The sequence below is a fragment of the Lagopus leucura genome, unplaced genomic scaffold (assembly GCF_019238085.1).
Source record: "Lagopus leucura isolate 7727_CA_CO unplaced genomic scaffold, USGS_WTPT01 Super-Scaffold_73, whole genome shotgun sequence".
Lineage (NCBI taxonomy): Eukaryota > Metazoa > Chordata > Aves > Galliformes > Phasianidae > Lagopus > Lagopus leucura.
Window position 1 is genome coordinate 36002410 of NW_024962252.1, and position 27582 is coordinate 36029991.

Below are 27582 nucleotides of genomic sequence, written 5' to 3' on the forward strand. Positions count from 1 at the left end.
ACCCCGCCGGGCGTCTCTCAGATCCTCAGCGCCCCTTCGGTGCCCCGGCCCAATGGGCGGCCGCCGTCTTGGCCGCTCCGCCAATGGCGTCGCTCGGTGTTGCGGCAAGATGGCGGCGCCCAGGCGCTCGGCGCAGCGCCGGGACGTGCCGGAATAGGTGTGAGGCCGCGGGGAGCGAGCCGCCATGCTGCGTGCTTCTCTGCGTCAGGTGAGCGGCCCCGGGCCGAGCAGTACGGTGCGGGTGCTGCGCTCGGCCGGCGGGGCGGGCTCAAGGTGACCGCGGCTCGCCGGGGCCCGACCGCGTCCCCGCAGGGACGCGTTTTATTGCCGAGATGCGCTGGGTTGGGGTCTGGTAGCAGCTTCGTGCCGCTGACCGCTGTTGCTGCCCTTTCAGATCTCAGCAGCGCTAAAGGAAGGACAGGTCACCCCCACAGAGCTCTGCCAGAGGTGCCTCGCTCTCGTCAGAAGCACCCAGTTTCTCAACGCCTACATTACGGTAGCGGAAGAAACTGCATTAAAGCAGGCTGAGGAGTCGGAGAAAAGATACCGAAGAGGTACGGCAGCCTGTTTATAACGGTGGCGCTCCTGGTGAAAGAGTGCTTTTATTGTATGCTGTGTGTGTCAGGTGGGCGGACGTGCTGGCTCTTGGGATGGAGTGGGTGCACACAGCACCCAGGGCTGAGATAAGCAGGATGTCGTCTCATTGGAAGCAACAAGGACTCTGCTGGGGCAGCAGGCTTGACTGAAAGCAGCTGCCTGCTGCCTTAGGAGCCACTGTGCCTTGCAGGGACTGCTCTCGGCACAGTGCTTATAGGAGTTCTAGGCAATGGGTCTTGAGAATGTAACAGACACCCATCAAATGCTAAATGGTTAGTTCTTGTACTTGCAAAAAGCACCCGAAGTGACACGTAAAGTAAATTGTAATTGACTGTACGTAGCACACTGATGCAGTCTGTGTGGTCTTTGCAATAATTCCTAATGCAGGTCAGCCACTGAGTGAGCTGGACGGAGTTCCCATTGCAGTGAAGGACAACTTTAATACAGCTGGCATTGAGACAACATGTGCATCAAACATGCTAAAAGGTACAGTATGAGAGGTGCAGTAGAGCTTTTAAGGTGAAATTGGAGCTCTGTCTTTTCTCCTCAGAGGCTTAGTGGAGTGAAGTCTTCCAGAGATCCAAATGTTTTCAAAAATGAGCTGAGCTGATTTGAGGAAATGTGTTTATCTGATTTCCTCTGTCAAGATCATCTAGTATTACAGGTGTATCTTTTTCTTATGCAAGTGCATTTTCTCCTTTATTCATGTATCTACGCTGCCATTAACAATGCAGTGGTTATTCTGGCCTATCTAAATGGAGTCATTCTGTAGTTCACGTGTTACTCTTAGATTTACAGAGGAGAGCAGTCAGTAGTGTTTGCTGTTGTGTCCAGCAAAATGCAAACAGTCCTTTTGTGTTCTGTTTATAACCGTTGCATTATGTAGTGCTTTCATATTGCTGTAGGAAGAGTAGATATTAACAATTCTCTGCATTCCTGCTTTACAGAACAGGTTTGTATGAGTTTTTAATTCTTTAAAATTTCCCAAGCTTATTGTTTCTATTAACACTCCAGGAAAATTTTCAAGACACTCTAATGTTTCCATAGTGAAAGTGAAAGTAGTAAACATTTCTTATTTTCTTCTTCATTCTGCATAAAGTGAAACTTTGAAGTCTTGAGAAAGATAAACTTCTGCTGATTTACCTGAGGTAATCCTATTACCTTAACAGAAGAAACAAAATACGGTATTGCAATTTAAAGAATGTGTTCCATTAGCTGAGATGTTTTTCCTTAAGCACGTTCTCAGACCCATTGTGCTTTATTGTAGATTAATGGTAGAGAGTTTTAGGAGTGATGCTGTCCTTGTTCCAGCTGAGAGTGGGGCTGGAGAAATCACTGTCATTATTCACAGAGGAAGTTAGTTACAACCCAGGATCTCGTGGAAGTGGCACAGAACTCACTGTTTATATGAGGTCAAAGTGGCTGAAGGTGCACACAGTTGGTCACAGGAGAGCCAGTTTGTATTTCAGCTTGTGATTAACAATATGCTCCCCCATCTCATCGTAAGGGGAATAATTTGAGATAGCTTAGCACTCGTCTGCAAATTGCCCAAATGCCATAATTTGCTACTGCTGTGGTAACTTGTTTGTGTGAAGGCTTAGTTCTGGAAATGTATAATCCAGAATTACTGTATTGTAAATTGTGGAGAGAAAAAAAAAAAGCATTACAGACAAAACAGTATTTAGTTTGCTTTTGCTAAATCTTGAGAATTACCCATATTGTCTGTTGAAGCAAAATTTGGGCACTGTGCAGTGGTAACTTTTATGCACAAATAGTGACAAATTTTAAGTGTTCAGAAGAGTAGCTACTTTTAGAAATCAACCATATCTCATCAACCACTCCACTTGATTGCTTTCAGGTTATATTTCTCCTTACAATGCTACAGTGGTTCAGAAGTTACTGGATCAGGGAGCTGTGCTTTTAGGAAAAACAAACCTAGATGAATTTGCAATGGGGTGAGTGATGTTTATTATTTTTAACATGTGATTCTACATTAAACAGATTACACACCATCTGTTCTATGCATAATCCTTAAACTCTTCTTTCTGTCATGTTAGAAAATAACGAACGCTAATCTGCAAAAAGAATTTAGAGTTGCCTGAGTTTCTCAAATATTGCATGAACATTTTTACTGTTGTGTAAGTTATCTACATGTCAGTTTTTTATGAACATAGAGTTCAACTATGGCTGTGTTTCAGGGGGAAGAGTAGCATAGCCTTTGCAGAAAGCAGAAGGCAAACAGACTTGCATATCCAGTAGCAAATAGATCTGGTTACCACACCGGCTATTTGCTGACTTTTTTTTTCTCCTTTCTTACTGGTGGTTTCTGCCCTTAACTAATTATTGTTATGGCCTTGAGACAGTTACCATCTGTCCCAACCACTGGATTAACATGTATGAGTACTCTGATTTGTTGTGAACGGGCTAATTTAGAGCAGCACTTTGAATTGCCTGTGCAACTGTTGCCTAATATTGGTGAATTCTGCTAGGAAAAAGAAATTGGAAAATACTGTCACAAATTTGTTCTCTGACAAATCAATGAAGGCAGCGGCATGCAGTAGTCTGGGGCAGCCCTGAGCAGAGACAGGAGCCTCTGTCACCAGATCTGCTGGATACTGAAAGATATGGTTTAGTGGTAATGGTCGATGGTTGGACTAGATGATCTTAAAGGTCTTTTCATACCTTAACGATTCTGTCAATGTCCAGGACTTCAGCTACCAATGAGAAAAATTAAGTGTTGTGTTTTGGCTTTGTTTTTATTTTTCCTAAGCCAAAGGCATAGGTTTGGTTGGGTTAAAATACTTGGATTGGATCATTTTGGATAAAGTCATTTCCATGTCAGAGACATGCCTCAGGGGGAAAGCAGGGAAAAAGCAGAGGAGAAGAAAAAGCAACCAAACCCTTTTATTAGGGAGGGCTAGAAGTAATCTAAGCTCACTAACACACAGGATTCTGCTAATAAGGGTTATCTCACCCTCAGCCTCTCTTTTCTGTACTGTGTATTTGCATGGTCTCATGCCATCACCAACATGGCTGCACCATCAGCTTCATGAGGAAGCTGATCCAGCTGAAAAGCAATGTCTCAATTAGGTTCATTTTCAACTGTGTAAACTGCCAGCTCAGCTGATCTGGCTAATAACACCAACATTATGGAGTTGGGGAACCTGAGGTGGCAGTTGCAAGGAAGGTGGAAAGCTCTTCCCTGCTTCTGGTGGCAGACTGCATCTAGATTATCACAGGCTGAAACCAGATTCTAACAAGCCAGTCTAACATTCTGAAACAGCAGACTGTGACCTCAGGGGAGAGCTATAGAGTAAGTAATCGTGGGTTATTTACAGAGGAGCACCTGTTGCTGGTATTGCGGGGCTTTTCCCCCCTTCTCCAGAGCAGTGTCCCACAAGGCAGTGCTCATCTTTTTCCAAATGCAGGCTTGGGAAGCCAGAGTACTTTTGTTTTATAGCAGATAGATAGTTTTACCTTTAGGTATGTTAAATTTGTTTTATATTTTTCTGTTAGCATCCTTTCCAGTGGCTTTAGAATCACAGAATGACTCATGTTGAAAGGAATGTTAAAGCCCACCTACTTCCCACCCCTTACAGAATCACAGAATTGTAGGGGTTGAAGGGACCTCCAGAGATCGAGTCCAACCCACCTGCACAGAGCAGGTTCCCTACAGCAGGTCACACAAGTAGGCATCCAGGCAGGTCTTGAGCATCAAGAAGGAGACTCCACGACCTCCCTGGGCAGCCACCCTTGCCACCTACTAACAGAAGCTGAGGTTCTGTGGCAGAGGATGGTCCCTTTGAATATTTCGACTTGTGCACGTTATCTGTCTGCACTAAACTGTACATATGCCAGTCTTTTTGTGTTGAAATTGAATTTATTAGAGTAAGGGATGAGGAACCAGATAAAGAAAAACTTGGAAAGCAGTGTGTTGTCTGTCACTTCTGTGCCTATTTCTTCTGTCTTAGATCTGGGAGTACAGATGGGGCATTTGGACCAGTCAGAAATCCCTGGAGTTATTCAAGACAGTACAAGGAAAAATCTGTACCCAGATCTGATTCTGAGCCTGAAAACTCTGACTGGGTAATAACAGGAGGGAGCTCTGGAGGCAGTGCAGCTGCTGTATCAGCTTTCACATGTTTTGCGTAAGAAGCTTTTTGGAATTGTTTTTAATGAAATGTCTTGAAATACATTGTAAGGTTTTCACTTAGTAATTTTCTAATAATGCAGTTTATGGATTAAATTGTAGAAAAGATGTTGATCTTGTCTGAGATGGGAGCATTATTTGCCCTGGCTTATGAGAATTTATTTCAACATCTTCAGTTTTTCATGGCATAGCATGAAGCCAGCATGATTTCCTGTAGGCAGAGTAAGGCTTATTCATTTAGAATGTTATTCAGTGTACTGATGTGAGCACTTTGCACTGCACGAGGCAAAGTGATAATGGCAGTAAAGGAATGACAGTATTATTGTTATTCCCACATACTCTTAAAAATAACAGAGACATATCCTCTACCTCTTTAAGTATGTTAAACATGTACACACTGAAAACTTAATTCAGCAAATGATGAGGTGTCTGTTGACATGTAACAGTTTAGAAATCCTTCCTCCTGGCCTCTGTTTTTATAGCTGGGTATGTGATAATATGGATACGTGGGATTTGACATCTAAAAGCTTTCAAATACCCAGTTTGAAAACAGGAAGCCAGCTTATAAAGATACTTGGAATTTTATCTGTTTTTAAAAAGTTAAAGAGTTTCAGTTTATTAAAAAAAATTTTTTACAACAATTATCTGCATGGAATAGCAACACACTATTTAACAAATTGATTGTTTATACTCTCTTCCTCATCCATCTGTTAAAGGAAATCTGTTCCTTAAAAATTTACACTGAGAGTTACATTTGAGAATGCGTGCTCAGTTGTGTTCTTAACTGGAAGATGTTTTAAATAATCTTTAGTTATTATGTCTTTGTTTACCCATGTATTATATTTGTCTACTTGTTAAAATATTTTTGCTCCCAGAGATTACTACTTTTAAAAATCCCATCGTTTTATGAATAAAACTTAAGGTTTTATTTTTTATTCTGATTAAAGTACTTCCATTTTTTAAGTGGATTTTGAGTTTAAAGTCACTAAAACCAAGAGAACCTCAATTTCAATGTGACTTTGCTATTCCATTGAAATTTTTACAGTGAAAATTTCAGTTTGGAACAAGATTTCACTTGTGAAAGAGCAGTAAAGGAATTTAACTTAAAGAGAAGAAAAAGAATTGCATTGAAACTATTCTAAATTGGGTGTTCTACTATACTTTGTAGGCTTGGAAACAGGAAGAACGTCTTAGCTAGACTTTGAAAAGCCTGCCTTGTTATTGAGGGCAAAAAGCATACTGTGTTACCACTGCTTTGTATGCTGGATTGTGATACTTCATGTCATCATTCATTAATGAATAAATGATCACAAATATCTGAAAATCATAAACTAAAACACAAGACATCTTTCACAGACCACAGAATTGGTCAACAGAGAAGTAGGAAGTGGGTCTTTAGAGCCCTATTCTGAATGCCTGATTTCTATTTATCTACCTCTGATTTGTAGAGAGAACCAATCTCTCCCAGGGGCTAATTCAGAGGTCCTAAGAAAAATGCTGAGAACAGCTGAAAAATAGCAGATGTAGGGAGTGGGCTAATGTTTAGAGTGTGTGGTTATGACTTTTAGTTGGGAAGAACTCAGACATTTTTAAATCCATGCATCTTAAAGCCATAAGTATTGTTTGGAGATGTTCTGAATCATTTTACTAACGGTAACCCTTTTGAAACCGTAGAGCTTTAGGGTCAGACACAGGAGGATCTACCAGAAATCCTGCTGCTCACTGTGGTGTAGTAGGTTTAAAGCCAACATATGGACTGATCTCTCGCCATGGTCTCATTCCTCTAGTGAACTCCATGGATGTGCCAGGAATCCTAACCAGATGTGTGGATGATGCAGCTGTTGTGCTAGGTATTACTACTACATATATCTTTGTATGCTCTATGTCTTTGTTCAAAAAGCAGGCTGAATTCCATCTACCCAGTGTGCATTTTCCTGCTCTTCAATGTGCCGTGTCATGTTTCAGGTTCACTTGCTGGACATGATCCTAAAGACTCTACCACAGTTCAGGACATCTTTCAGCCATTTGCACTGCCAAGTTTGACTGATGTCAGCAAGCTCTCTATAGGAATTCCTAAGGTAACGTTTAAATCCCATCAACAGTTGTGAACAGGGATGGCAAATGTAACTCCTTCCAAAAGAAAGTATTTGTGTATTGCCTGTCACCACCCAATCTCTCATAATTTGAAAAGTGAAAACAGTATGAGCAGCTCCCAGAAAAGAGCAGTATGTGCTCTATTGCCCACATAGGTGATTCAGAGCGAGCATCTGCTAACACTTTGTCTTAAATGCTTTGTCATCACTGTGGGAAATGCTGCCAGGAAGTTCCAGGGAAAATGAGGGGCTTCAGATCTTGCTTCTCTGTAGCTTTTTCATCAGATACCTCCACAACTTCATACTAGTTATTTTTAGTGACTTTTTACAGCGAGGTTAGTTGTACTAGTACTACTTGTGCAGTTTTTTGAAATCCTTGTTTAAATGGCACTGTGATACAGCATAATTTTAAAGGCAATTGAATGGCACAAGGAACTGTGACTCACAGAGCTCAAACAGGGATGGAAAGAAAACTTCACGATAGCCGCTAATGTTTTCATCGAGTAATTTGGTTTGTAATGCACGTAATTCAGTCATTCTTGGAAGTATGCTTGTAATTTAAGCATGACATTTGGAGCTGCAGCCTATTTTTTAATTACCTTTTATAGTTTTGCAAAGGTTCTGTCTTCAAAAAAACAATGTGTGTCAGATTTGTTGGTTTGATTCCCAGTACTTGAACCTGTGACAGAACAGTTAAACCAAAAGATTCAGTTTTGTAAGAAGAGATGCCCACTGACAGTTAATTATTCAGAATCTGTGAAATGCAAAAAAAAAAAAAAAAAAAAGAAAAGAAAAATACATCTAGAAAATTAATTTTCTGCATACTGTTTAGATTTTGATAAATCTAAAATAGTAGTATTGATAAATTATTCATATCCCTTGGATAATTGTTTTCTGCTGCTACAGATTAACCCAAACAGGTTAATGCATATATTATGATAATATGTGTGAGTCGTTGCTGTTCAGAGATCACATGGTATTTTGACCCAGTTATTTTGAGCTTGAACTGAAGCAAATATCTTAAAACAAGAGTGTTGCTTGTCTAAGTCAGTCCTATCCCAACCTTGTGATTGTAATTCTCTGGTGTGTTGCTTGTTTGGCTGAGGTGTGCTAGTAGCTGCTGATGTGCTGTGAGCATAGCTTATTCCCTGCTGAAAATACCCCTAGTATTAGGGCTTACATCTGCACAGCTTCTACCCATGAACTGTAGAGCCATGCGGTGTGGTCTCTATGACTAGATGAACAAGTGGACACTTCTCCAGAAGAAAACTGCTGAAATTCCATTATGGATTGTGTTATGGGTTACAATTTGCTAAGGTGAAGATAATATTCTTCAGATGACAGAGTTTATTTAGTACTGCTTGCTTTTATAATATTTAGTAGATGTGATAGGCTGCAGTAAGTATTTAAAAGCACACAGTGTTAATAGTTTCAAAGTATTTTTAGCAAATAGTATTTATGTGTTGGTGGCCAGTAAAAGTAAACATCATTTATTCTTGTTTTTCTCTAAGGAGTACCACGTACCAGGGCTTTCTAGTGAAATTCTGGCTGTTTGGTCAAAGGCTGCTGACCTCTTTAAGAATGCAGGCGCTAAAGTAGTTGAAGTGAGTTTACCACACACCCGTTACTCAATTGTCTGCTATCATGTGCTCTGCACTGCAGAAGTGGCATCAAATATGGCCAGGTTTGATGGACTGGAATATGGTAAGGCCTTTTAAATTATTATTTTTTGTTGTTCTCAGGCAACAGAAACCTTGCTAAGTGGCATTAAGAAATATCAGTTTTGATAGCATGTGTTTCATAGTTGAATGTTTGATGTTCTTTTGGATTGGAATAGAATAAAAACCTTGTGCACATAAGAGCTGAATAAATAAATATTTTATTGTGTTTCACTCTGTGCACACTGAAACTGTGCACACGTGAGTGTCTGGGCTTAAAATCTTCTCTGTAATGGAACATGGAAGGAATACGGTTTGTGGATTTTTCCAGAATAGCAGAACATCAGTCTGCTGCAAACTGCAGCCTATTGTACTATGATGTGTACCATTATGTTATTGAATCTTAAGAATCACAAAAACTATTTCTAAATTGCCTTTTCTTTCCAGGACATCGTTCTGACGTGAACAAGTCCACAGAAAGCATGTATGCTGCAACACGACGAGAAGGATTTAATGATGTTGTAAGAGGAAGAATTCTATCAGGAAACTACTTCTTGTTGAAACAGTAAGTGGAACACATCTTCAAACTCAACTTTATTAAGTTCATAATTTGTTAAGCAAATAGAAAAGAATTGTTCCTCAAGACATGAAAAAGAATTGTCCTCAAGCTAGTAGCTACTTCTACTGTTATTACTGCTTTAGCTATGTAGTAACCAGTGAACTGTTAGCAGTGAATGAAAATGTTTTTCCTTACCCAGGGAGCCTTCTGAATTAAGTAAAACATCCTTGTGATTATTTTTTTTCCCCATCAGAGCATTGTTGTCACCTAATAGTTAAAATAAGGAAAAATATATCCTGTTGGACAACACTGAAATCACAGTAAAGCCATCTCTCTTGTAACATTGTAAGTTCTATAGGTATTAGTCTCATTAAAGCTGCATAGAAAAACTGCTGGTGTGTTCTGCTGAGGTCTTCTAGAGCAAGACAGATGATACACAGTTCAATTAACTATAGCTCTCTGCCTTGGTATGCAGTGGAGAGAAGACAGAGGTGCCTGAACTAATGTATTTAACTTTTTCATCTCCATTTTTTGCTCCTCATTTACTATCCTAGTATGTTAGAGAAAGCAGGAGTCATACTTAACTTGTTTAGATACTAACAGAGAAACTGGTCCTGTAATTTGTCTCAAAACAAGCGCATGACAAAGCTCCTTCCCTCAGCAACAGCATTCATCAGAAGTGACTTCAAGTTACTCTCATAGACAGGAATGCTGTCAGTAGATAAGAAGCAGCTTTTATGGAATGCCGATAGTCCTGCCAAGTATGCTCATTCTGGTCACAACTGTCCAGGTCAGCTTTCCAAAGACTGCTTTAAATTTCATGCAGCTCACTTTTTTGTGAAGGAGCATAAGATTGTGTTCCATTAGGACTGAACAAGAGAGTCCTGTTTCTGGCAACAGTAAGTTACTTTTGAAGAACAAAATCCAGGGTTCTACAAGCGTTCTTGAGACAAAGTACAAACATCTCTGTTTCCTGCAAACAGTGCATTTCACAGAATATTTTGTTCTTGCTTTTTATAAAATAACTATGTGATCATTCATGCATTGATGGTTGTTTATAGTCACTGCATCAGAATTAACAGAGTAGGTTTGATTTATCAGCATTTTAATTTTTTTTTAAAGAGTAACTGTTGGTGATTGCTTTTGAAACTAAACTCTGAAGTTATGAATTCTGTTACATGTTTGCCAGTTCTACATGTGAAATTAAAAAGAACAATAAATATAAAGCTAACTGATTTGTTTCTGCTTCAGGATAGCATAAAGACAGTTTAGAAAGCCATAAACCCAACACTAATATAGGGAAAAAAAATAGAGGAAAGAGCATAGTTTAGTAAGAAGCGTACTAGAAACACATTCTTGGTTTCAAGTCCATTTGGATGTCTGCAGAGATTATAGGAGTTTTTCACATTCATTAAGTGTCTAGCTGGATTGAATCCTAGAGCTTAACGCCTATTTTGCAAACCTGCTTTGCTTCTATAGTATTTCTAGACTTTACTGTGCCTTTCTGCAGTGAAATCCAATATACAGTTTAGTTCCAGAAAGGCCATATAGCATTATTCTGATCCTCAGCTATTTTAAACTGGGGTTTTGTTTTCCCTTCACCTTTCTTCAACAGAATTTTCTTGTGTCTTCTTTCTCTGACGTCTTTGTGGCTATGAGAGCGTAAGCACTGTGTTTGGTGACTAAGCTTGTGGTATATGAGAAACTCAAATACATGTTAGCCTCTTAATCAGGAGGAATATAGAGCTTATCTTTTCTATGGTAACTAAGCAATTGTTGTGTATTTTCAGAATCGTAGCATTCCACCCTCACACCCCTATTTCTTTCTAGGAATTATGAGGATTACTTTGTCAAGGCACAGAAAGTCAGACGTCTCATTGCCAATGACTTTGTGAAGGTTTTTGGAAGTGGTATTGATATTTTACTCACTCCTACCACTCTGAGCGATGCACTCCCGTATATGGAATTCATCAAAGAAGACAACAGAACCCGCAGCACGGAAGATGACATCCTAACACAGGCTGCAAACATGGCTGGTGAGCAGGGGCAGGAGTTCAACTGTGTTTTCTCCTGCCTGTAACATCCATTCCCTTCAACCTTTTAACCTCTTACATAGAATTGAGATACCTCCCCCCTCTTGTTAACTTACAATGGAAAGTTAACAACTCTGTACATAAGTACAGTGGACATTTGTAAAATGATTCATAATGTAGGGGTAGATTTTAAAATGCTACTGAACTGCTCTGGTTCTCTCAGAATTGTTACAAAAATGACTCTAACTGGATTTGTTTAATAGCAAGCCTTTGTGTGAATAACTTCTTTTGTTTCAGGACTGCCAGCCGTAAATGTTCCTACAGCTCTTTCAGGACGAGGCTTGCCAATTGGGCTTCAGTTCATTGGGCGTTCATTCCAAGAGAAGCAGCTGCTCACAGTAGCCAAATGGTTTGAAAAACAAGTACAATTCCCAATGATTCAGCTAGAAGAAGTGAAGAAACATGACAACGGTGTCCTTCAGCATCAGAAATCTGCTTCTTTTTCATAGTATCAGATTTGCTGGTCAGCAAAAGCAGGAAGGCTGTTGGGATAGTTTAAAAATGTACTTGTGCAAGAAAAAAAAACACCAACAGTTTAAGACAATGATATGCTGTTATGCAGGATGGAATAATAATTTTCCATTATTAATTAAGGCAAAGCAAATCATTAAGTAAACATGTATATCTTACTAAGAGCCACTTCTTACTGATATTAAAAACACCAGATTGAAGTTATTTATCTTACATCTGTGAAGCTGCTTTTTTCCATCCCCAGAGGGCATGTAAGGTATCTGGCTCATTAAAGAACTAACCTGAATTTTCATGTGAAAATTGCATGGTTGCCAGGGAGCTTGATTTTTCTCTGGAACATAGACTTTGGTAATGGAAACAACCAGACAAGCTGTAATGGAACAAAGTTATTGAGAGTCCATTTGCCAACAAGTAAATAGAAATGAAATCAAGAAAACAGCATAGACATAGTTGATTTTAAAAGCAAACAAACAACAGCTCCCTCCATCCTCATTCTAACAAACTCTCAGCAGGAGATGAAGTACCTTCTATGTATACAAATCTTGCAGATCTCTGGTTACATCCATCATCAGAAGGATGAATTCCAGACTTCTTCAGGGAAAAGATGCTGATTAATCCTTCTCTGCCTTCATTGTAATTCTCTATAATCAGTGGTTAATTTTTTACTGTTCGTTTTATTTTCTATAGTGTAACCCTCCATACAAGTAATGCCATCTATTCCTTCATGGAAGCTCATTCAGAACAAAAGTAGCTTGAAATAAGTTTCCCAGCTATAATGTTAGTACACCAGGAGACAAATTAAACAACTGAGAAGCAGTTGTTATTGCTGTAGTTTCTGTTTTTCTAAAGCTGGAAAAAGTATGGAGTTTTAAGTTTGTAGATTTGATTTTACATCGTTTGTTTTCAGTCACAGTTTACAGCTTGCACACATAAGGAGTATAGGGTGAGGGAAAACTATTGTGATACAGTAACATGTGGAATCTTCCTGAATGTTTAATGTCTTAGACCATACTGTCACCTGTAAAAAAAAAAATTACCATTCCTAAAAATCACAAATGAAGAATTTCCCACAGCCCGATGCCAGCTGTGCCAATACCTTTCCCACACAATTAAGTCCCGCACAATTAATTTTACTTTGTTTTTGTAAGGATTATAAAACAAGGTATGCCTTGTTTTAGTCTGATGCTATGATGTATGTATAAAACAGTTCTTCAGGGTGCTTGGTTTTACTGTTAGTGAATGGTGATAAATAGTGGCCCCAAAAGACTACTTTACTTTAACTACTGTCTTGTTTAATAATTTAGTTATGCTCTAATCATACTGTCACCATGTGTGTCTTGTGCTCTAGCTGCCTACAAGCCAGAGCTGTCAGTATGATTATTCACTATCCACCTTGAAATCCCTACTTTTTTGATTTGCAGTCAGGACCTGCTTAGCAGTTCTTAAAGTAAAGATCAAGGTGTTTTGATGAGAGATAGAGATAAAATCCTGACTGGGGAGAGCATTCCTTGAGCATAAAGAGCTTTAGAGTATTATGGAAGAGAACAAGCAAATAGAAAATTGCTCTCTACATCAGAAGTTAGTTCTGGACTGACTGCTGGCCCAGAGGAAAGCGTCTACCTATGCTAGACAATTTGTCTTGTCAGACTTCCTCTGCTGTTAAAACAAATAGGATGGAAAACCTGGATAAAGGCACATTTGCCAAGCAGGGGTAGGTGAAGAGAAACTGGTCTCATACCTGCTCTACTTCTTTGTAAAGCAGAGCACTGAATCCAGTTTCCAGTATCCTTCAAATGAGCATTCAGATGATAGAGGCAAATGATTGTTCTGACACAAATTCTTCAGAATTTCTTCTGTTAACAGATTTCAAGGTGTAGAATAACTATGCAATGAAATATGCAGTAAAATACACACTAGTTAGACATCTATCCTACAGCCCTGAATAGCATGGCATTTATAACTTCGTTAGTGATTGAGACCCACCTTTGTATTAGACAGTAACAAGACTTGGAAACAAAACATCAGGTTAGATTGATAAGTTCCTGGGTCAGTAGGTTGAAAGCAGCCCTGACAAGTCTTCTATCCCTCTCCTACTCCCCTGCTGTTTTGTGGTTTTGGGGACCACGTGTACCAGATGCCTTTCCTGTACTTTCCTAATACTGGAATCTCACCAAGCCTGAGGTTAGAGCTTAAGAATCAGTGTGGCTGAGCAACTTCAGGATGTAAGCAAGAGTGTCTAAGGGAATTGTAATATCAACATGCTAAAAAATTCTCTCTTACAGTTGATTCTGAACCTTTCAGGAGTTCCTAAAGTAGTGTGACAGCCCGGCCTAACTCAGATGGCAGAAGGATTGTGAGTGATATCTCCAACCAGATCTTTGTGCAGCTGCTCCTAGTGCCAAGTCATGGCTCCAGAATTTTAAACAGCAAAAGTTTCTATGATGGATTATTAAGAGCTCAAAAACCTTTCTCAGAGAAGCAGAGCAATTTCAAAACACAAGACAGTAAGTCTAGGGGGAAAAAAGACCAAAAAAAAAGTTCATATGAACATTTTGTACAGTTGCCTTGAAAAACAATTTACAGAAATAATAGAGTTGAAACTTTTATGGTATTGTAACACAGCCACAGCAGGTGGCTAGGTGTAACCCTATCACACAGGCAGCCCTGATTTGTAGCTAGAGGATAATTCCAGTGCTTCCAGAAGGAAACAATAGCTAGAACATTAACAAACAAGCAATCTGCTCAAATGGTTGAAGGTGTGAAATCTTTCTCCAGGCACTGGGAAATGGTAAGGGTATTATGTAAAGGAGAAGTTAATTTGAACAGAAAAGTAAGACCTTTTGCTATAAGGTGTTTTTAAATACAACTTTATTCTGGGTTGCAGTTCATATACTTTCTGTGCACGTGTTCTCCTCATCTTCCTTAATGGGCTCACACTGAGAGCAAATTCAAAGCAAACTTCTGAGTGCAGCTACTTCACAATTACCACATTTCTCAGTTTCTAGGTCACTTAATAGTTACTGTGATCTCACATTACATAGTGTTTGTTAGCCATTTTTTCACTTCTTTTAAGATGTAGCTAGGACTTAGTCTGTCTGGAAGGCAATAGGAAATGGGCTAGCAGCACTGCTGCCTGGGGCATCCCAGGGTTTTCCTTCAGTGCCCTGAGTGTATTTCCTGTGTGAGCTGTAATGTTGCATTACCACTGGACACAGGCAACTGAAGAGAATAAAGAAGTACAGGGAGTGTGTCTGAAAATCTGAGACTAGTAAGGTTAAAAGGAAGTTTGACTGCCATATAAACCAGTGACCAGAACACTACCAGAGAATCATAGGATGGCTTATGTTGGAGAGTACTTTAATGATCATCTAGTTCCAACCCTCCCTGCCCCAGGCAGGGTTGCCAACCACTAGATCAGCCTGCCCAGTACTCCAAGTAGTTAGGAAAAAAAAAGCAAAAAGGAGCAACCTACATTTGTTTGGGGTTTTTTTTCCATTATGTCTGGTGTAGGGAACCTGCTTTGGCAGGGGGGTTGGACTCTATGATCTCTGGAGGTCCCTTCCAACCCCTACAATTCTGTGATTCTGTCTCTCAACTGAAGAGAAAGGTATCTGATTACACCAATGCAGAAAGAGGCATGAAAAGAAAAACATTATTATCTCAGTTTACCACTCCTTTGACTGATTAATTTTTAGATGCAATTAAGGAATTCCAAGCTAACTTTTTTTTTTTTTTTGTAAACAAGACTCTTTTTCCCCCACCTAGCATGGGCATCCTCCCATGGTTGCTGTTGAACAGTAGTAAAAGGATTCTTCAGCTCAGCAGCGTAGGGCACCTGCAGAAACAAATGGGAAGCCAGGGGGCTGCCACACACAAGTGGGGATGAGGAAGCAAAACTATGGTGAAGGAGGTTCCCCAATTTCATGTTCCTAAGCTGAAATCTTCCAAGGTGGGTGCATTTTTGAGTTATACCTCTCTGAATTAGAGTCTGTGTGATTTAGTCCAAGATCAGACTTGCATTTATAAGTATTTAGTTCAAAAAGGAGTTCCATTATCTGAGACTGGTACACAATATCTATCTAACCAAAATCAAAATGAAAACATTATTAACAACAGAAAGCTTTGGAACACACAGCAGGGACCTTGTGAGCCAGATCTCTCTTTACGGGTAAGGATTTCATGCATTCATCTCTATAAATGTATTAAAATCTGTCTCATCTATAGAGAACTCTGGATTCTTTCTCCAATTCAGAATGTTTTGTTAAAAACTGATTGTAGCTGAGCCACACACCTATTTGCTCAAGGCAATATTGTTCTTCTGCTTAAATATGCCTTCTCACTCCTTGTGTTTAATTCGCTATTGTGTTTATAAATCACAGTTGCATTCTTCCCTAGCCTTTATTCTACTAGGACAAACAAGGCAAACTCTTCCAGTTTACTCCTCTATATTTTACTACTCACTGCTAATCCCCACAGCCGCTCACTGCACCTGCCCCAGCTGAATTCATGTTTCTGGCATGGGTGACCAGCATTGTAAAGACAATTCCAGGTGCAGCTTTACAAGCATAACTGCTTTAATATTTCCCCATCTCCCTTGAAGAATTCATCTGCACAACATTCTGGAACTGCACTTACCTTTTACTCACACTTCATACCAGACCAGCAGCCCAAAGCTAATTTATGATTAACCAATACTCCAAGGTTTTCTCTGTCTCCATAGCTTTTAAGGGATAAGAATTTCTGGTATGAGCTGAAAGCTCATTATTAAACCTCTAGGTTCGTGACTCTGCATTCATTTTCCTTAATGCTGTTCATATTACCAGCATTTTCCTGTTTGTCCTGGAGAGTCAAACCCTCCACCATTTTGACAGTAACGCCCAGCTTCATGTCATCAAAAACAAGGAACACATCCTCCAAATAACGTACTCATTACCATAAATTTAATCTCATTGCAATAAGCCATTGTTGCATAAAGACTTAGGGGACAACATGCTTCAGGTTTTCCTTTGTGGTCTCTGTAATTGTCACCTATCAATTGGGCTAATGTGCTGCCTACTGACAACAGCTAGCTACAGCCTGAGGAGCTTCAACTACTGTTAATAAAATCCAAGGTTTTGGTCCCCACTCTGTTTCATACTGCCTTATTTTGAAGGCTACAAGCAAATACAGCCTCCTGTGACAAACACAGTTGAAGAATATCGAGAACCTGTCCCTTGAAAGAGCATCTGTTGTCCATCTATCCAAAGCTCACCCCAGCAATAACAAAACACCCAGGATAAGCAGCTCTTTTGAACAAGAGCTGCCTTTTTTGCTTTGTATCCACAGCACTGGAAATGTAAGAGCTTGAATGATCTGCTCTCAGTTGCAGACAATGGAAAAATGCTGTAACATGAAAACAAAGCCTTCAATAGATAGAATGAAGCCTTGTCACTAAGATGAACTGCTAACAGCAAGTTCAGCTGAGCCTGCACTGAGCTAGCATCCCAGCTGAAAATAATGTAGGTACTAAGGTTTTTTATTATTATTGTTTTTGAAGTGAGACCCTTTGACAAGTTGTAACAGGAAATTATGGAACAATTGCTCTGCTCTGGGTGATACCTACGCTTTAAAAGCAACCCATCTATGACTACCACTCTTCCACTTCAATACCAAATGCCTTCTATTTAAAAATAAGACATACTAATGAATTCAGCCAATCAACATGGAATTAATTGACAGAATAGAGATGATGGAGAAGAAGTGAGAAGAAAACTGGTTCTACTTGCTGTCAATAGACTGGATATGTTGTTGTCAAAATTAAACATCTGACAGTCAGTAACCATAGTAATGTACATGCTTCCTAACATCGGCATCTGAAATCCTGCCACTCTTTCTAAACCATCACCAGAGGCTTTCACGACCACACTCACTAAGTGGATACTACATTCCCATGCCCTCCAGTCTTAATAGAGTAAGTGTGCTAACAAATTAACACCACTTTAAGCCATTTTAGAATGTACTTATTTCATTATTTAAGACGTAAAAATGTAACTAATCTCAAACTCCATTTATCACTGTCAGAAACTGCTGTCATTGCCTTAAGTAACAGCGCAGTGGATGGATAGAGAATAGGAGAACCAAGCAGCACTTGATTACTTTGTTGATCTATTTCTTTCAAGTCTCTTTATAGGACCTGCTGCAAGCTGTAACCTTTACCTGTTATTACCATTAAGGAACATTAGTGTTAAATAACACTGAAAAATTGTAAACTCTTGGAAAACAAAGCAGAAATGCAACAATGGTCATGTATAGCCTTTGGGGCTGTTTCAGTAAGGTTAAGCATTGCGGTTTAACCTGGCAGGTAGCAAAGCACCACGCAGTCATCTACTTGCTCCCCACCTTCCAATGAGATGGGGGTGTGAGGAGAGAATTGAAGGAAAAAAAAAATAATGAAGAACTTGTGGGTTGAGATTGTTACTATTATTACTAAGATAGAAAGGGAAGATAATGATAATTATGCATATATATATATATATATATATAATATACAAACATATACACATGCACAAAACAAGCAATACACAAGCAATTGCTCACCACCTGCCATCCAAAGTCCAGTTCTGACCTCTTCCATGTACTTCATACATTGTTCATTCATTGCCATACATGCCTTACAAGCTGCAAGAGCAGCCAAGCAAGGGCATTAATATTTTGTATTCATTGCCTTTTCTCCTTATTGACTGGGTTTCGGAAGGCCAGAACTGCTGTGTTGGTACAGTACTACCTCACTTACAACACTGTGGGATTACTCAGTAGGACTTCTGTGCCCAACTGGCATGGCTACTGGAGTGGCATTTGTTTTACCTCTTTTTAGATACTTTGAAACAAGTTGCCAGAGTCAAAGCTAGGACTACCTTTTACAGTAAAAGCAATCCATACATTTTCTTGCTTTGAGGTGTGATAAAGGTGTGAAAGAAGTGCTTTTTGCTCTCTCTCCACTATGAAAGCAGCTTTATGTGACCAGTCTCTTGTAGCCCATTATCCTGTAAAAATGTAGTTTCCTCACAATGAATTTTGTATCTACATCCATTTGGGTTAAAAAAAAAAAAAAAAAAAACTGCTTGTTTGCAACTTTTCCCAAGTCATCCTCTTTGCATCCTCTTTTGTTTCAGAAAGCTTGATCAGCTGTCAAATTTGATGTGGCCTTGCAGAAGCCAGATTAAAACATCAGAAGGGCAAGGCCAGCGCTCAGAAGCCTCACTAGTATTACTCTGTGATGAATAGTTTTCTTACTATTCTGCTGAAGCAGGCCAGCTGGCCATGCTTAGTTTAACATGCTATACTGATTTTGTATCTCTCCTACCTCCTGAAAAAGTATCACATGACATCCAAGAAGAACATCCCTCTACAAGTCCAAATATAATATGGGAACTTTTTTTTTTTTTATTAGACACCTTCCATAACAAGATCACAAAGGCCTCAGGTTAGATTGGCAGAAAGCTGTATTTGATTGTCTGTTGACACATTATTTTTCAAGTGCTATCCCTCCAGTCCTCATATCACGCCTTCCACTATTTTTCCAGGAACAGAGATCCAATAGGCTTATGGTAGGCTGTTCCCACTTTAACACTAACACGTTAGCTTCCTTCCTTGCAGCTTCCTCAGTGACCATACTGATGCTCATGAAAGCCTCTCAGCCATTCGCAGTTCACTAGAAACTGCACATTTTCATAAAAATCACAGAATTGCTCAGGTTGAAAGAGACCCTGAAGATCATCAAGTTCAACCTCAACCTAATCACACTACCCTAACTCCAACAACCCTCTGCTAAATCACATCCCTGAGCACCACAACCAAATGGAATTTAAACACATCCAGGGATGGCGACTCAACCACCTCCCTGGGGAGCCTATTCCAGTGCTTAACAACCCTTTCTGTAAAGAAGATATTCCTGATGTCCAAACTAAACCTCCCCTGGCTCAACTCGAGGCCATTTCCCCTCATCATCTCACCTGTCACGAGTGAGAAGAGGCCAACCCTGCTTTTGCTGTAAGCACCTTTCAAGTAGCTGAAGCCTCCTCTTCTCAGACTAAACAGCCCCAGTTTCTTCAGTCACTCCTCACAAGGCATGTGCAGCTGCTATTAAGCACTTTCTCAAATTACTATGGGAAGGGAAGATATACACTGGTATAACAGACCTATAAGATCCTTGCTTTGAATTTGACAATTTCTTAAGTCCTTTCTCTGCTCTTACTGACAAAGCTCCCATTTTGCGCATGGCACCAGTAGGCAAACAGTAGCTCAAGCTGAGAACGTTTATTTTTGTTCTTAAAAAAAAAAAAAAACAACAAAAACACAAACTTGGAGCTCAAGCATCTAATATTCATACCTGATCTCAAGTGTTTATTACCTTGTCTTACAGAAAGACCTGCATCAACTTTTTCAGTTACAAGTGGCTGTTTCACTGTTTTCAATATCAGTTTTCCCATTCTTCTATTTATTGTACTTTCAAAAAGAGAAGCATTGTTTTAACAGCTGCTCCTTAGTCAAGATGCTGTTTGCTGAAAGCAGTGTACCTCACCATCTCTCCACACCCCCCCCCAATTACAGCTTTATTACCTGTAGAATACCCTTAGACACTTCCCAATTATCATTTACATTTTTCCTCCCTTGCAGCTGACTTAGCCCAGAATCATTTTTCTCTTTATATCAGATAAAGTTACTGATTTGCATTATATTTGCCTTCAACAAATTTTTCATTGTTATATCAGTATCATTATAAACATTTTTCCTTGTTATATCAGTATTTTTTACCCTGATACTTTTCCTCTGCTAAGTCAAAAGTCTTCCTTAGAGTTTCTCTGGTCTACAGGGCAATATTTTTTAGCAAGAAAATTAAGAGCATTATTTAATAATACTGAAGATACTTCAGTCCTAGTCACTGCTGTCAGCATACGTCACTCAAGGTCTCCCGTGAAGATGCAGGTTTCTTTTTCTTCCTGAGCTACATTAGGAATAGTTGCTCAAGGAGCCAGTCATCTGTTCCTCCATAAGTACTGCTGCTGTCTCACAGACAGCAACCAACACTGCATTTGGTGCTTTTCATGATGAGAAATTAATCCAGGAGATAAATTTCTTTTTGTCATTTGTTACTGGTAAATAAATCATCCTTTTTTGTTGTTGTTGCTATTTCAGTGTGCCCACTAGACCTTTCCCAAGAGGTCATAAATAACCAGTGATTTAAAGATTTCAGTCACAAGAAGTCTCCCATCAAGTTTCAGCAATGTCATCACTACTGAATTTATGGTCATAAATGAGCAATTTCACTTTGCCTGTTTATTATCTAGGACCCTCACGTTGGTTTAAACAGCTAAATAATTCCTTCTTCTGCCCTTGTGAACAAGGTTGACTTTACTCACTGGAACATGGTTAAAAGACCAGGGGATGCTCATTCTCTCCTTCCCCCTGCCCCTTTCTACAAAGCTGCAGAGCTCCCACGCTTGCATCTTCCCTTTTCCAAGAAGGGAAGAAGCAGCAGTTTCCCCCAAGCTGCTTAGTGACTGCCCACTCATCCAGAAACCTCCTTCCTCTCAAACAAATCCAGGAGACTACTGCAATACTACATTTGTTTGGGGGTCATGCAGGCACTCTGCTAGAAAACTTTCTTCTTTAGAAGCATTTCATAGGTGCTCTCCCTGCCCAGGCTCCCTGAGTAACAAGCGGCTCCTGTTGTTACTCTGGTTAATAGTTGACAATGTGATGCTTTGTCTCTCCCTCTCCCCTTAAAAAAATAAATAAATAAATAAAAAATTAATTCATTCTCTGTACCTATCCATATCCTAGCTGTTGCTCTCAACTTTCATTGTTCTGTAGGAAAAGCGATGTTAAACACACTGGAATCCAGTTAAAGGTTAACATTGGTATGCTCCGCATAAATTCAGGCATTAATGAGCACAGTTCTGCCCTTTGATTTTTAGCATTCTACAAAATTGCACCAGGGTGGTTACACCACACAAACAGAGCTCATACTTCTTGGAATTCATGCCTGGTCTTGTCTGAGAGGTACTGGACATTGAAATACAACAGCTTTTGCAGTCTTCTGTCAATGCCTTCTAAATTGGTTCTTTCACAGGATATGCTTTAAACCAAACCGATTATTCTTTCAGACTGTAATGTAAATCATACTGTAATTAGTACTTAACAGCAATAATGAAAGAAAGTGAGAAAAATGGTGAAAGAAAAGGAGAGAAGAAGCAATTTATTCAAAGTAATTGCTCTTCTACCTATTCATTTTAGGTGTTTGCCACTTTCAGATCTTGTCACCCTGCCAATACAGTAGCAGTGTTCTACTTCTAGCCCTTTATATGTCTTCATAGAATAAAAATCTCAGCTGCAGTATTCCCCTAATCCCAGAAGAGAAATGATTCCATCCTAATTCAAATCTTCTATTTAATGTCTCAGCATTTTGAGCTGGGAGATCTTACATCATCTGAGATCAGATACACAACTTTTCCGTGGGGTGTTCTGGAGGAACTGCTCTCTGTATAGCCTTTAAAAGCTGGGACTTTTTTCCCCTCCCACATCTGAAGCATTTTCTTACTTAGGAAATGTTTGTTGCATTCTCTGTAACCACTCCTTTGCTTGCTTAGTCCACTACAAACTCAAATTTAACAGCCTCCTTATTGCTTCAAATGCCTCAAGAAACTGGATTCAATTCAAGGCCAATCCTGCCACTAGGATATTGCAGGTCTCAAGGATTTCCTTGCAATTCTGCCTAAAGAAAGAAAAATAATAAGCAAAAACTAGAAAATAGCCAGCAAGAATAAAGGTACTGGCTGCACTAAACAAGAACATCTGCATGATATTTAGGACTTTTTATTTACACTCTTTCATCAGCAGTCCACAGAGCTCAAGATCCTCAATTCTTCTGAAACTCAAGGGCCTACTTTTGCTTTTGTACCTATGTTTCCAGATCTATGGGTATGGAAACATGAAACAAGTGCAAATCACTACAACATTAATTCCTAAAGTTGGCAGCTAGACTAAAATCAATGGCACTCTGAACACATGCACTGTCTCACGCACTTCAATGGACTGTGGGCAACCATTTCAATGAGTTTTTCAGCTATTTTATCACTGATTATGCTGCTAAAACCATGGACATAATGTATCCTCTCCATGTGCCAATTGCATTCCAGGCAATGGTCAAAACCTTCCAAGGGTCATCCTTCACAGTTCCTATGGCATATGAATGAGCGAGCACTGTGATTATTTTAGATAGTGCAAAACCTAACAACAAAAAAGACACAAGAAGTATCTGGAAAGCCATCAGTAGCAAGTGTACAAATACTTTTTTTTTTTCTCTCCCAACTGTGCAGAAATTCATCAGTTTTCAGCAAAGCTGCATGGAGTTCCCAGCCCACCCCAACCTGGTGTAAAATGGCAGCCAGGAGCCTTTGAAAGACCATTCAGATCCCACTTGCCACCAAGCACCCAAGTGTACTTGCAACGAGTAACTCGGTCTGTCAGCAAAAATAAATAAATAAAATAAAGTGGGGACACCGTTTCAAACTCAAAGAGGATAGATTTAGGTTGGGTATAAGGAAAAAGACTTTTCCAGTGAGGGTGGTGAGGCACTGGAACAGGTTACCAAGAGATGTGGTTGATGCCCTGTTCTTGGAGACATTCATGATAAGGCCAGATCAGGCCCTGGACAACCTCATCTAGCTGTGTATGGCCCTGTTCACTGCAAGGGAATTAGACTAGATGATCTTTAAAGGTTCCTTTCAACACTAAGGATTCTACGATAAGAATCATAACTTTTCTTTGCTAACTCTGCTTTTTTTTTTTTTAATTTATTTTATACCCACATTGACCTTGTACCATTTTATCTACCATGGCAGTCATGGCAACATAAGCTGTACTCTGTAGCCATGCCATAAGGAGCAGGTAAAACTAGAGCTGGCTCCTGCACTTCAGAGCTGCATTTTAATCAAAATTTACTCCCTGCTTTTTCTTCGGGCAGCCCACAGACAGCATCATTTATTTCATAAAGCTCTTCATGATTTTGAGAAGAGCTACTAATACGCGGGTCCCTCCTGAGGACTGTTGGATGCCAGTACACCAGCCCATGTGTCCTTGTGCCCAGACAGCTCTCACTGCTTTCTCCCACACATGACAACAGGTTGTGCAAGCTTCATGCCCTTCCAGATCAAATAACCTGACCTAAGGTGTCTCACATGATGGGACAAGGGAAAGTAAAAAAGTCAGAATTGCTGTAGTTTCACCTTTCTGAAGTGAAGCACCTCAACCAACAACATTTTTTACTTTTCTAGAGCCTGGGGACTCACTTTTTTTTTTTTTTTTGCTCCTTTCAATCATCCTTCTGAAAAAAAATGCAGAACTCTTTTTCCCAGGAACAAACCAAGAACAAGACTGACACTACAATGGAATTATAAGCATTGAGAGCATGTGTATAATATGGCTGAAGGCACAAACGGAGAAGGTCTCACTACAAATGCCATGCAGTTATCTTCTGGTTATCTCCAAACTGAAGCACCACAGCACAGTGTCAAGCAGAACATTTCCATCACACCAGCAAATACAGAAGGCATCCTGAAATGTCCACATCATGCTGCAAGCTAAGCAGAACTGAGCTGCTGGCTTTGTGAACACGTATTTGGTGTGATGTAATGATCATTATTGTTTTGTAGTGTGACATCAAGAATTTGAGCAAGAGGAGCTTTATCTTCTCTGCTGCAAACTTAAAAGCCAACAAAACACAGTTCACTCTCTCCAAATAGCATTGCTAACAGCTACAATTGTTCACATGGTGTTTTTATCCAGGGCAGCAGGCAGAGTGCCTTGCTCTTGTCATCCTGCTGTATTGCTGACATTCTTGATACCTGAACAGATGTGACATGTTGACAGTTTGAAAACAGCAACTGGCTGTTTTACAGCTCCAAAACATCTGTAGTCTTCTCTCTGAAAGGACATCTTCTGAAAGTCCAGGATGGCCAACAAAAACTCATCCAGTAATAGTTTTCCAAGCAAATACCCTGCATATCTTGGTACCACTGGAGGATAAAAGATGCAATGGGACCAGCTACTTTTGGAAACACCACATTCATAGAAATGAGAAAGCAGTAATTAAATACATTCATTTGGAGTTACTGACCATTAACACAGTCTTAAAAATCTGAATTCCACTTTATGTGTTAGACAGCATACTTCAGACCTTAGTTTTAAGGCCTGGATTTTGAAAACTTTTATATTTAATTTTAGACAAAAAGATGCAGCGTTGAGCTCCAGCGCTGTAACGTAAGACTTCCCTCTCACCCTAAGAGTTGCCCAGATTTGGGTTTCCTGGCAAAACACAGCACAATCATGACAGATCTTCCTGTAAGCACTGAAGCAGCTTCCAGCCTTCACAAAGTCATTAACAGTGTCATAAAGCAACTGTGTCAAACTTATCTTAATTTCATGTGAATTAGCACACCACTGATAGCTATTGGCTGCCACAGCCAGTTCAGTACTCACCATTTTCTTCTTGCTTCCAGTCCCCAACCAACCCATTGCCACCCAATAGGCAAAAAGAGGTTGCTTTTGTGGCAGTGGCTTGTGCTGCTGCCTTGCCTCTTCACTGCTGCTCCTATCATTTCTGATGATGGCAAAAAACACCAACATTGAGCCCACCTTAGGTCAGAGCTCCTCTACAAGCCTGTACTGAGGACTGCTTCTGAAGAAGCATCTCACAGCAGCCTGGCAGTAGCTCAGGCCAAGCCCTGCCAATACACTGCATTGTGCCAGCACAGCTGTGTTTACACTGGGGATTTCACCAAAGGAGCATGGATGTTAAAACAAACCATGCTATAAGTGGCATTATGAGAGCAGCAAGATCTGATCCATAGATCTGATGCATAGAGCAGGCCTTCATTTAACTGGTCTGCTTAAAGAGCAGCATAGCTCCTGGCCTGCTCAGCATCCCACTGCCAGCACCCTGTGGCACCAACCCCATTCTCACTACAGGACGCCACCAGCGGGGGTCCCTCAGGCCCAGGGAGCACCAGGACCTCCAAAGCAGCTCCAAACTCCCAAAGACAGCCCATCTGCCCCACAAGCTGCAGCACTACCAATGTCACCTTACCTTCTGCTTCTCTTTCCAGATCATTAACTGTTAAAGAGGAAGAACCTCACCTCCCTCAGAATGTCAGAAGGGGTTTGCTATAATACATCATCAATCCTCTGCTAAAGAGAGCATAGTAGGATACAGCTATGCCAAAACACGAGCAAGCAGAGTGAGGGCACATATACAGCAAAAAGCTCTGCTCAGGCCTCTGTGGCTTCCTTCTGCTTGCAGGTACTCATGCATATCAGGCCACCATAGCCAGTCCTTACAGGGCCATGTGTTAAAGGGTGCCTAGACAGGAGAGGGGCTGCAAACAGAGGAGCCTGTGGCTGTGTTGAAGCCATGCCCTTGGTGACTGACTCAGACTCAGCATTTTCAGTGGATGGCTGTGAAGCCTTGAGATAGTTGTGCTGCTTCGCCTGAAACCTGGCTTTCTGAAGCCCTCATGAGAACGTGAGAGTTGTACAGCTGTCTCCATACCACCCTGCTGCTTTGAGGGCAAAACAGTTCTCAGCTTAATGTCTCAAGTGGGAATTTCCAGCTGTAAGCTAGCTGGCTGTACTTCTAGTACAAGCAGGCTGACTTGCAGTCACACGATTTGCTTCTGACATTGAACTATTTGTTCTTTTCGTGCCCTGGACACTTCTACTGTGCCTAAGCATCACTCAAAATACAAGGGCTTGAAAACATGACCTCCAAAAAGCTGCAGAGCTGTTTGGACTGTACTTTTCAATAATCAGATCATTTTCAACACTACTGGTCTTTGTTTCTGAGGGCTTGTGTACTGAAAACACACCATGCTGCTGTATTCTGGTCACACAGCTTGTTTAGTATTGTGAGCATGGCTTGGTACCACACCCAGCTTCCCACCTTCTGCGCCAGCAATCTCGGATGCAATCGTATTGATCTATAGAGATGAAACCAGGGAAAACCCAGTTATCAGTCTTAGCAATGATGACCTGCGAGAACGGTGGATGAAGACTATAGAAAACCCTAGGCAAAGTACCTTTCACTTTAAGAATGTCAGCAGAACCGGGTACACCTGCAGGAGGTGGTAGAGGAGAGGACAAGAGAAGCTGGGCTTTACCATCAGCTTTCCAGTACTTAAAAGGGAACTTCATAAATATGAGGGAAACGGACTTTTTACACTATCTGATGGTGACAGGACAAGAGAAGCACGCTCTGTACACAGCAGTGTTACATCTGCAGTTGCAAGAAATTACCTAGTCATTGCAAATAACATTTTTGAGTCTTCCTTTTGCATTGAGCAAGAGTCAGATGTTGGCTCCTGAAATGACTGAGGTACAATTCTTCAGTCCCACTTCTGGCATCGTTCCAGACTTACATAAAGATGACTTACAGCATCAAGACTTGCAAAAAGCACCAGGGAAAAAACGCTGATCAGGAAATTTTGTGTAATTCCTTGGCAAAGTTCTTGGCAAAAGTCAAGAAAAGAGGAGAATAGTTTAATTTTTATGGATTTATGGTTGCCTATAGGAAGGGGAAAGGCTTGATGTGGCTGTGGTTCAAATAACTAATTTTCATTGAATTGTTCCCACATCCTATATTTAATCTGATTGATCCCTACTGTGTATTTTGAGTCCTTCAGAGTCTGTCCTCCCTGATAGAGTGCCAGATTCCAGTATGGATGCTCAGGAGGGAGAGAAAACACAATATAAATCCAAACAGAATTGGATTTCTGCTTCAGTAGAGTCTCTCATTAAGACTGCATTGGCAGTAGTTGCCAAGGTCCTTGCAGTACCCACACCACAGCCTGCAGCCAGTCTGAAAGCAAAAGAATCTTCTCCCTTGATGTGTTTAAGCAGTCTTTTGCAATCATCAAGAATCCTACAG

At 40.3% G+C, this 27582-nt stretch overlaps 1 protein-coding gene and 1 long non-coding RNA gene across 2 annotated transcripts in view; one reads left to right on the plus strand and one right to left on the minus strand.

Moving 5' to 3' along the window:
- The first annotated feature begins 110 nt into the window (after window positions 1-110).
- Window positions 111-12437, plus strand: QRSL1 (glutaminyl-tRNA amidotransferase subunit QRSL1). Its single transcript, XM_042885685.1, has 11 exons — window positions 111-208; window positions 395-554; window positions 985-1083; window positions 2456-2552; window positions 4569-4745; window positions 6422-6597; window positions 6713-6825; window positions 8352-8544; window positions 8946-9063; window positions 10888-11093; window positions 11388-12437. The coding sequence occupies exons 1-11, from the start codon at window positions 185-187 to the stop codon at window positions 11597-11599; spliced, it is 1575 nt and encodes a 524-aa protein (XP_042741619.1). The 5' UTR covers window positions 111-184; the 3' UTR covers window positions 11600-12437.
- The window catches only part of LOC122187848, a 21792-nt gene continuing 4292 nt past the window's right edge, over window positions 10083-27582 (minus strand). The window contains exons 2-3 of the long non-coding RNA XR_006181433.1: window positions 11903-11991; window positions 10083-11632 (exon numbers count right to left, since the gene is read on the minus strand). This is a non-coding gene — a long non-coding RNA (uncharacterized LOC122187848). The remainder of the gene's footprint in view (window positions 11633-11902; window positions 11992-27582) is intronic.

Bases quoted from the DNA above. Each gene is read 5' to 3' on its own strand.
- QRSL1 (XM_042885685.1), top strand. From the start codon at position 185: ATGCTGCGTGCTTCTCTGCGTCAG. The intron at 2,553-4,568 runs GTGAGTGATGTT...CTTCTGTCTTAG, and splicing joins CTAGATGAATTTGCAATGGG to ATCTGGGAGTACAGATGGGG. The intron at 8,545-8,945 runs GTAAGGCCTTTT...TTTTCTTTCCAG, and splicing joins GTTTGATGGACTGGAATATG to GACATCGTTCTGACGTGAAC.